The 11,154-nt window shown below is 44.6% G+C and overlaps 1 protein-coding gene across 1 annotated transcript; it reads right to left on the reverse strand.

Moving 5' to 3' along the window:
• Positions 1-1,282: 1,282 nt before the first annotated feature.
• Positions 1,283-8,416, reverse strand: LOC309963532 (guanine nucleotide-binding protein G(I)/G(S)/G(O) subunit gamma-10). Its single transcript, XM_082841969.1, has 3 exons — positions 8,333-8,416; positions 3,573-3,704; positions 1,283-2,315 (listed from the first exon to the last, which is right to left on the reverse strand). Exons 1-2 carry the CDS (start codon positions 8,411-8,413, stop codon positions 3,579-3,581), a joined length of 207 nt encoding a protein of 68 aa, XP_082698095.1. The 5' UTR covers positions 8,414-8,416; the 3' UTR covers positions 1,283-2,315; positions 3,573-3,578.
• Between the last annotated feature and the right edge of the window lie 2,738 nt (positions 8,417-11,154).

The raw sequence follows: 11,154 nt of genomic DNA on the forward strand, positions 1-11,154 counted from the left end.
AACAAAATACTTTTTATCACCACTATTATTCAGCACTACTTTGGAAGTCTTAGCTAATGCAGTAAGATGAAAAAATGAAATGATGTAAACATTCTCTCCTTTAAACCCTTCATGTAATGAATGACATTGATAGATTTGCTTACGTTGAATTAGCTTTGTAAGGCTGTATCTTCTCTTGATAAACTACAGAACTTGACTTGCTTATATTTAAGACGTATCTATACTCATAAGTGAGATATCTATAGTTTTCTTGCACTATCTTACCAAGTTTTTGCCAAATGGAAAGTGAAATCAAGAGATTTTTTTTGACACATAAAAAGCTCTACATAATTAACGTATACAACTTAATGAATTTGGAGATACGTATACATACACCTATGAAACCACTAACATAATCTATGCCATAAACTTACCCATCACCTCCAAGTTTCCTCCTGCCTTATTATTTTTTGTCATAAGAACAATTAACATAAAATCTACCCTCTTACCAAATTTTAAAGTATCCAGTACAGCAGTGTTAACTACAGGCACTGTGCTGAACATTAGATTTCTAAGATATACTCATCTTTTATAGCTGAAAATTTGTTTTTTGTTTTTGTTTTTCGTTTTATTTTAGTTGCGGCACGCGGGATCCTCGTCGCGGCAACGCGGGATCTTCGTCGCGGCATGCGGGATCTTTTAGCTGCGGCATGCAGGAATCTTTTAGTTGTGGCATGCAGGCTCTTAGTTGCAGCATGCGGGATCCCTGACCAGGGATCGAACCCGGGCCCCCTACATTGGGAACATGGAGTCTTAACCACTGGACCACCAGGGAAGTCCCGAAAATTTATTTTTTAATGGAAATTTTTTTTTAATGCTTTTTGTTGTTAAGATGGAGAATGGAACATGTTTAAATGCTGATAAAAGGACGCAGTAGAGAAGTTGAAGATAAAGGAGAAAAGGGCTAACTGATGGTGTGACATTTCAGAGGTGAAACGGATCCACAGAATAAGAGGGTTAGAAAAACGACACCTGAATTTTGACCAAATGGAAGGGATTCAGATCACTTAGATTTGGAAGTTTAGTGGCCGGAAGTAAAAGAAGTTCCATCTTATGACTTCTACATTCTCTACTATAACACTACTTATGTTCAAATATATTCTCATTTATTTATTTATGGATTTATACATAGCTATTTCAAAGAGCAAATGTTGCCAGTAATTGAGATATTTCTGCATGTTATACATATATCTATTTTTCACAAAATTCTGTGAGGGCTTGTAAACAAAAATTTCACCTCCCACTACCAGCACTCAATCTCACAAGCAAACAAAATCTATGAAGCCTTAAAACAAAATCAGACACAAAATGTTGCTGTCATTAGCAGAAATTAAGCAGAAATTTTATTTCCAAGCTCTTCAAAGATTATAACAAACACATATAAAGTATTCTTTTAAGTGTCCCAAATTAAATCAAAGGCACATCATCAAAGTAAAACAGTTGTGACATTGAGAATTCATTTAGGTTGTAATATTTTCCCATCACTTTTTTTTTTAATCATTTGCAATATTCTGTAGATGACATTTAAACATTGATTTAAAGACATGAAATAATTTAGTTTTTTTTTTAAGTAAAACCACCATTATAAAATAGAGAAACTTAAGAAGACAAAGATCAAATCTGCTTCATATACAGGATGGGGCAATCTAATACACAATACAACATTAATCCTTTCAAACAAATTCGCTAAGAAACAGCTCCCATATTTAGTGTTAAAAATAAAACAATCTTCTCATTTAGAAAAATCAAGACATCATTTGAATAATAAAGCCCATTCTTCCCCAATTTTATACTTGCTTGTCTTCATTTAGAAATTATAAATTCATGAGAAAAGAACAAATTTTGTTATGGTATAAAAATCTTAGTCGGGAACAACAAATTACAAATATTTAATTTTTTTAACAAACAATACTGTTTTCCTTCCAAAAATGTAAACATCTAGTAAATAAAACATATGTAACATCCAGGTATAGAAACGTTAGTAATTCACTTAATGAAAGAGGTGTATTTTGGTATATTTGGTGGTAAGGTTTTTGTTTAAGTATAAAGCACTTCAACAAAGAACCAGGCCATTATTTTTTAAAACCTACTCCTTCACCCAGTTTCCTTGAGTAGAAACTCATAAATTTCCATAGAATTTTGGCTAAAGGACCAGGCCACAGGAAAGGTCCTGTGAAATACCTAAAAGTCATTTGGCTGGAGAAGTGCGTTCTTGAGATTTGGAGGCAGTCATTCATCACTTGGTGCTTGAAAGCATTCCTCAGCGGACTTCTTCCCTACTGGAAAGAGAATTTGGTAGGCTTTCACTTAGTAAAAGTTATACATAAAATTAACTAGTCATCGGGCTTCCCTGGTGGCGCAGTGGTTGAGAGTCCGCCTGCCGATGCAGGGGACGCGGGTTCGTGCCCCGGTCCGGGAAGATCCCACATGCCGCGGAGCGGCTGGGCCCATGAGCCATGGCCGCTGAGCCTGCGCGCCCGGAGCCTGAGCTCCGCAACGAGAGAGGCCACAACAGTGAGAGGCCCGCGTACCGAAAAAAAAAAAAAAATTAACTAGTCATCATTTCATAGGTCACTTTAGGGTTCTCAAAGAAGAAAGTAACATGTTAATACCAGAAAATCCAAACTACAACCATTGAATAAGTAGGACCCATGAAAGTGCTCTGTAAAAAGAAAAATGCTATGCCAGCAGAAGACTATTATTTTAATACCATAAATATGAACATTTTCCATTAAAAGGTACAATAGTACCTGATAGTATGATTACTTCCTTCTTGTTAATGTGAATAATTTCCTTTTCAAGTATATGAAAAAAGACCTAAGATGATTACTTCCTGTATAAACACCCCTTAGAACATGTAATTTGAAATATATTGGCCCCAAAAGACTCTAACAATTTATGCCCTGCCCTGCTCCCCCCGCCTCCAAAAACAACAGTGAAAATGTGAATGAGACCCCATACAACACACTAGAATCCAGGAAATTTATTATAGGCCACCAAAGAGGTGTTTTCATTTCAAGAATAAATTTTTAAGGTTCTTTTAACCCTACTCACACTTTCCCCAGTTACTCCATTTCTTCCTCCATTAAGACACAGAAATACATTCTGAAAGCTTCTAGGAAAGAAATCACAGCTGGTGATGGGACCAAGTCTCCTCTGGAGAGTCCTTAGTCCCAAGAGTAACAAGTCAGTTGATAGCACCAAGCAACAAATCACACTCCAGGATGGTGTAAGGACAGAGAAGATGGTATTGAGGTCAAGAAATTATTATTGGCCAGCTCAGTTCAAAAGCTCAAGTACACAAGGATATTAGCATCTCATGAGTTAGTGCAAAGAGCATTGAGACTCTTCTAATTAGATATATTCCACAAGCAGCAGATTAGAGTCATCCTTCAGGGAAAGTTGTGCATTTTGCTGGGTTTATTTTAATTCCCCCAAGAACGGTAGATATTTAAAACTCAGTTGCCCAAGTCCTTTGGGAAGCCCCATGATAATGCTATGGCCCCAAGACGGCCTGGTGTATCATTACTCACCAGTCTTCAGAGTAAAGCACAGGATCTGTGCTCCCGAAAGGGGTTGCTTCCGGCTGGAACACCTACCAGCAGGGCGTCCTTACAGGCATTCTGCATGCAGTACTGTTGAAGCTCTGCTGCCGCCTGAGAGACCTGAAACAAAGGGACAAGAGCTTGACACGCTGCTCACAGCCAGATCCATCCAGCAGTCACTTGAGACTCTGAAAAATGATCATACAACCTGACAAAGGTCATACTTTGTGCAACCTCCAAGAGTCTTTTTTGCTGAAAGTTCTAATAATTGAACTCCAAAGAGGAAAGGTTACAATTTCTATAACCTTGATTTAGGGTATTTTTGGTTTAATGGCTTACTCAACAAAGGAAGGATAAAGCCGTATCTTTCATCCATTTAGAATCCTAGTTTTGAGACTGAATTTGAAAGAAATAGCTTATCCTAGTGTGCCCTTTACAAATTTTCACTTATAAAGCATGCATTGATATATCCAGGTCTGCCATGTGAACAGACTATTTTAATGTTTACAAGGCTGGATGGAGCCTTATCTGGTCTGCTCAAAACAAGTGATGAGGTCCCTCCATCATGTTTGTCTTGTTTTGGGGTTTTTTTTTTTTTTTTGCGGTACACGGGCCTCTCACTGCTGTGGCCTCTCCCATTGCGGAGCACAGGCTCTGCACGTGCAGGCTCAGCGGCCATGGCTCACGGGCCCAGCCGCTCCGCGGCACATGGGATCCTCCCGGACCGGGGCACGAACCCGCGTCCCCTGCATCGGCAGGCGGACTCTCAACCACTGCGCCACCAGGGAAGCCCTCCATCGTGTTTTTGAAGCAGAACAGCTTATTGGTTAAGAGTGCAGTCTCTGGACAAGTTACTTAACTTCTCAGTACCTGTTTTCTCATCTGTGAAACGTATTTAGTAACAGTGCCTACCTTCCTGAGTTGATGTAATAATTAAATGAGTTAATGCAAGTAAAACACTTAGAATAGTGTTGACACTAGTTAGCAATCATTTGTGGCAGACTGCAGAAACAGTCACAATATTTTGCAGCTCCTACCACCAAGAAGTAAAGTCTTTATCCACCCCTTGAATCTGGGCTGGCCTTGAAACTTACTTTGACCAGGACAATGGCAGAAATAATGGGCAAGTTCCAAGCTTAGGCCTCAAAAGCCTTTGCAGCTACTTCTCTTACTATGGTTGCAACCGTAAGACCACCATCAAATGAGCCCAAGCTAGTCTACTGGAGGTCTTGTGGAGGAGAACCAGTCAGCCAAACCCCAGCTACCTGCCTACTAACCTCCAGACATATGAGTGAGGCCATCCTAGATCATCCAGCCATCAGCCAACCCTCCATTTGATGGCAGATGCACAGAGAGCCCAGCAAAGACCAACAGAACTATACAGCTGAGCACAGCTTAAACTGTTGATCCAAGAATTGCGAGTTTATAAAGGTTGTTTTAAACCACTAAGTTTTGAGGAAGTGTATTAGGCAGTATTAACACTATATTATTCTACCTTTCTTCTTAGCCTCCATTTGATGGATATTTGTACTTGGAGGCTTTCCTTGCTTTCCATTTTTCTTGTACTGAAAAAGTGTTTTGTATAAAATCTCACCCATATTGTACAAAAATGTTCCGATTGCGGTTCAAGTATTACTACTAATGTGTGTTAATTTTCCAAGCTTCCAAATAACTGAAAAAATCGATTCCTTAGGTGTCAGTTACTATCTAGTTTCTAGAATACTTTAGGAATTTTAGTTTCATTAATGTAGTAACAGTTTATATCATATAAACATGTAATATAATGTTGCCAAACTAATGTTTAAGCTTGCCTTTCCCTCAACAGAAGTTCTGACATTTTCATGTTAATTATAATTGGAATTACTGATTATATATATATGTTATTAATTCAAAAGAAATTTGGAACCAATTATGCTCATACTTATTATCTCAGCTTCAGAGGGAACAAGTGAACTCCACACATGATGGGTGGAAAGAGACTGTCTCCCAGGACTCCCAGAGAAATGGGACTAACTGCACCCTAGCCTAAAGAACATGTCAAAAAGTTAAGGTGAGGGATATGCAAAGCAAATGAGAGAAGAGTAAAGTGGTTGGCATTTCTCTAGCACTTTGAAGGGAAAAACTCTGGCCTGGGAGAATACAAGCCCACACCCTTAGAAGTTGTATCCTCCCAATGGAGGTGGGATAATCCCTACCCAAATCATATAACTTTCCTTGGTTTGAGCCCAGGCTGACCCATCAACTTCTGAGAGACTTCTCCAAAGCAAAGAAGGGGTCCTTGGAAGGATACTGAGCACTGAAGCACTGGGAAGGGGTGCCCTCCATCATATGCTAAGAAACTGGTATTCCGGTTTATTTACCAGTTAGCAAGTCTGTGAAAGAGAAGACGTCTCTGGGTGTGCTGAGAACTTCCATCCGTCACTGAGCCCTGGAAGGGTCAAACCAGGGTCAAAAACCAGACCCTGGAAGGTTGTGACTCCCTAAGGTGCTGCCTGAGAAAAGCCCTGCCAAGCACCCCAAACCATACTCCCATGAGGACACCCTGCAAATAAGCTTATTATCTGTGTGACTTTGAGCTATTCACTTGACTTCTCTGTGTCTCAGTTTCACCACCTGTAACTACTTTTTAAATGTAGATAAGAATACCTTCCCCAGCTACTGCACAGGGTAGGCAGGCGTCTGGCTCACAGTTTTTCTTTCCACTTCAGGTCCCCACATCATCTTAAACATTTCCAACAGCCCTAGTTTCATTTCCCTGAGCTCCTCTCTTCAAACAACCTTCTCCTCAACAGCAGTAGTTACAGCCAATACCTGTAACTGCTCCACATCTGTAATTTCACACTCCAACATCCTGCCTTCCGATCACAATCTCTCCTGCCCATCCAGGGTGCTGCTTCCTTTCTCCTCACTACACCTGCTCTTTGACCTCAGGGGGAACATCTCTTCCTTTTTTGTCTGGCCCATCACAGGGAGGCTGGCTCTGTTCCTTCTCCATTCAGCCTGGGTTCAGCCTCTTTCCGGCCAGACGCTCAAATTCCTTGCTCTCCACTCCCATTTCTATCTTTCTGGCAAAACTCCCCCGCTAACCCACTACTTGGATCAACTACCGTTCACCTTGGGCACTCAGATTCCTGGGCAGCCAAATACTGCTGGAGACAAAAAAAAAAAAAAAAAAAGTAGGACAATCAATCTCACAGTAGCTGGGTCTTCAGAATCACAAAGTGTCTATGATTGTGCCTGCTAGGGGGTCCTCTCCCATTCCCAACAGCACTCTCTCCCTCATCCTCAGCGCTTGTGACACCGTAAGTTCCCTTTTTTCTGCCTTAAAAGAAAACTTGGCCTCCTATTTCACAAAGACAATTGTCATCATACAAGGTATTAAGGCCTTACTTATCTGGAAACATCTATGTTAACACATATCCTTCCTCCTTTCTTCCTGCCTCAGAAGGTGCCCCTCCAACCCCAGACCCCCTTAGACAGACTACCTGTCTCTACCTCCAGTTCTCCTTCTCCATTTGTTTCTCCCCCTCGACCTAAAAATACAGTGTGTTCCTTACTCTCAACCTCAAAATACAACTTTTCATTTCCTAAATTAAAAAAAAAAAAAAGGTTTCCTCTTTAAAACCAGATTTTTTTTTTCAAAAAAGTCTTTCTATCCTATTACAAATTAAACCTCTTCTGCATTCCACAGCTCTCTCTCTACCTTGTTTTAGAATCAATTACATCAATTACTCTCTGAAATTATTTTATTTATTGGTTAGTGTTGTTATTGTTTATCTTCCCCACTAGAATGACGTATTCTCAGTACCTAGAATAGGGCCTGGTACAAAGAAAAGGCACTACTGAGGTCCACAGACTATCGCAGCAGTGTCCATTCATTCACACACACATTCTACAAATAATGCTATATACTAGTTGGTAAACACAATTACACATCAGATGCTTTTTAATCAACTGACTGAACACTGGACACGTTGACTAAGCCTCAGAATTGTGAAAACCCCTCCTTCCTCGCTTCAGCACCCTTGCTTTCCCTTGCTTCCCTTCTCGCGGGCATCTCTTTCGGCGGGTCCCTGGGTTCCACGCTCTGGTCACTTCCTACAGCTTTCACTCCTATACGTTCTCTCAGCCTCGTTCTCAGAGCTTCGGCCCAGGTAGCCAAACACCTCCCGGGCATCCCCTCAAAGTCCACGTATCCGAAACTTACGCATCATCTCTCCTCCTTACCGTAGAGATTGGCAACGCCATCCATCCTGTCACCAGGCCAGAAACCCGAGCAGCGCCCTCCTCCCCCCTCATCCTATCAACCCATAACCGAGGCCCATCCATTCAGTATCCTCCGCAGCTCTGGACCCCATCCTCCCGCACCAGCCAAGCCCGGGGGGGCCACCAGCACGTCGCCCGCATTCCTGGTGTCCTCGCGTCCGTCGGGCACCCCGAGTCATTGTCCCCATCACTGAAACGTGACCGCGCCGGGGCTCTCGGTCCCGGACCGCCCTCGCGGGGACAGGTGCGTTTCTCCCGGGCGCCGGGGTCCGGGCCCGGCCCTGCGCGGACTCCCACCGCCCGAGGCCGAGCCGCGAGCCTGGTCGGGCGCCGTCCTCAGGGCCGCCCACCGCGTCCGGCCACCCGGCTCGCGCTCAGGCCGGCCCCGCAGCTGTCCGCCCGGGCGCGGCCTCCTCCTCCCAGGCCCGCGGACGGCCGGGCGGTCTCCGCTCCCCGAGGCCAGACGCCGGCGCGGGCCTCACCTTGATTCTCTCCACGCCGGCCTCCAGCTTGAGCTGCTCCACCAGGCGCTGCAGGGCGCTTACGCTGGCCCCGGAAGACATGGCGGCGGCCTGAGCTCCGAGCGAGTGAGCGAGCCGGTGGGCGGGCGGAGACGCGATGCCCCGAGGCCCAGCGCCGCCCCGGGGCGGGGAAGCCGCTGCGCCTGCCCCGCCGCCCGCCGGCCGCTCCCGGCCTCGCCCGGCAGCCGCTCCCCTCAGTGGCAGACGCAACAGGTAAGCGAAACCTTGGGGTCCCGAGCTGACGGACACCTAACTCTGCGCTCTAAGCAGGGAGGGCGCCTGCGTCTACCCCGGGCCCCGAGCCGCGTCGCGGGGCCCACACAGGGCGCCCACCTGCACATCGAAGCTTCTAGGAGGAGCAGGAGTGGGTGTGGGGGATGGAAAAGGAGAAGACGCTCTCCTGGAGACTCGGAACTGTGACTGCGTGTGGATGGAGCAAGGTGTGGAGCGAGTGGCAGAAATAAGGGGCCACGTGTGAAGGCTTCGAAGCCCTGCGAGGGAGTTATTCTCGGGTAGGTGAGGACGGTCGATGGAGTTTCCATGCAACAGAAACAGGTTTCTGCGTTAGCCTGTGACGGTGTGACGGGAATCCTAGCGGCTGACGCATCAGGGTCAGTAAAGTAAGAAGGGTAAAATCGCAGGCCCTGACATCTTTGCAGAACATACGGAAGAAAATTAAATTCAGCCCCCCTCACTCCCGTCTCGCCGTTCAACTGTAACCATTGTTTCTCTTGTGCTGCATTTTTTTTTATAGTGGACATTAGTTTGTTTCACAAAACTGGCATCATTACTATATGTAAAACGTGGTTTTTGTTTTTTTTTAATTAATTTATTTTATTTTATTGTTTATTTTTGGCTGCGTTGGGTCTTCGTTGCCGCACGAGGGCTTTCTCTAGTCGCAGAGAGTGATTGCTACTCTTCATTGCGGTGCGCGGGCTTCTCATTGCTGTGGCTTGCCTTTGTTGCGGAGCACAGGCTCTAGGCGTGTGGGCTTCAGTAGTTGTGGCATGTGGGCTCAGTAGTTGCGGCTCACCGGTTCTAGAGCACAGGCTCAGTAGTTGTGGCACACAGGCTTAGTTGCTCCGCGGCAGGTGGGATCTTCCTGGAGCAAGGCTCGAACCCGTGTAGCCTGCATTGGCAGGCGGATTCTTAACCGCTGAGCCACCAGGGAAGACCCAAACGTGTGGTTTTTGTTGATTTTGTTTTTCACTTAATGTATTATGAATACTTCCTGATTATTCTTGTGCGCCATTGTATTTGTTAGAACCCACTTAAATTGAGTAATGCAAAAAGGTAATACACTGGCTTGTGTAACTGAAAAGCCCAAGGACTTTAAAGTAATGGGTTTAAATGCCCAAATAATAGCTGTAGGGCTCTCATTTCTCCATCTCTTGGCTCTGCTTTTTCTGAGTGTTGGCCTTGTTTTTTTCAATGGTAAATAGACTCCCTCTAGTGCTGCGAAGGAAAGTTTCATGCTTTTATTGCCCCGGCCTAGGAACCCCAGGAGCAGTAGCACCTCTTTTCTGTCTTTCTAATTGCTGCAGCAAAAATCCCCATAATGGACCTCACTGATCTTATTGAGTCATGTGTCCACCCCTGAACCAGTCGATTTGAAGGCAAGGGTTTGTGTGGTGTTGGAATGCCTGGATTAGCTGCCCCTGGCCGAGAGCAGGATGTGGGCTGGGGTCAGCCCCACCTCTAGTGGGCCCTGTGGTGTGCCACCCAACTTCCCATTTAGGACCAAGGCATTCATTGCCCCACCTGCCGGGAGTAGCAGCAGCTGATGCCTCTCAGCTGAGTCCCTCTGGAAACTGCCCTTAGCCCGAGAGCCATCCCTCCCAGGGTCATCTCTCATCCAATGACGGAAGTGTGGGATGCATAAGATCTGCACCCCAACCCCCTCGCCTCAAGCTGGCACAACAGTGAAGGATGATGGCAGCTCAGAACTCCCCCTGGGGTCATCTGAGGCCTTTATGGCAGCTGCCTCACAGTTCGGTGCCTCCCTCTGCCTAATCCCCAGTTCCTGGACTGCCCTACAGGTGTTGATCTTCACACTCCGCAACAGACTTTCTGCATGAAAATCTCCATCCCAGAGTCTGTTTCTCTGGGGAACCCAAACTAAGACACCCACCCAAACCATATGGACTGAAAGGGGAAGATCAGTTCCCTAAAGGAAAACCAGGATGCTGATACTAGAAGGGGGCCGGGGGAGTCAAAGAAAAGATCTGCTCTTCAGCTATTATTTTTAATGACTGCATGATATTCCATTGTACAACTGGGTCATAATTTATTTACCTATTGCCCTATTAGTTAACATTGTGGTGGCCACCTTAAACATACAGCTTTGTGTATGTTTTTTATTTTCTTATGATGCATTCCTAAAAGTGGAATTGGTGGATCAAAGAATATAAAACAGTTTTTAAAACTTTTCCCTTCTTTATCCTCCAGAAGGTGGTAGCAATTGCTATTTCCACCAGAAGGCTGCCTGTTTCTCTGCACCCTCACAGTTCTGTATTGTGGTTCTTTATCCCTAAAAACCTAATAGATGAAAAATGGTGTCTTAAGTCTTTTAGATGTCTTAACTGTTGAGGCTGCACATTTCTTCTGTTCCTTTTGTGAGCTATGTGTTCAATCTTTGAGGTGTTAGAGTTTTTCTTAGCTCATGACAAGAGCAGATTAGCAAATTTTAAAGCCCTCTCCCGTGGGCTCCCTCACCACAAAGAACGTATATTCTTGTCAAAACATGAAAGTACACGTTAGAAACGTGACTAAATTGGTGACAG

This window comes from Leucopleurus acutus (assembly GCF_964270905.1).
Source record: "Leucopleurus acutus genome assembly, chromosome: 7".
NCBI classification, from domain to species: Eukaryota; Metazoa; Chordata; class Mammalia; order Artiodactyla; family Delphinidae; genus Leucopleurus; species Leucopleurus acutus.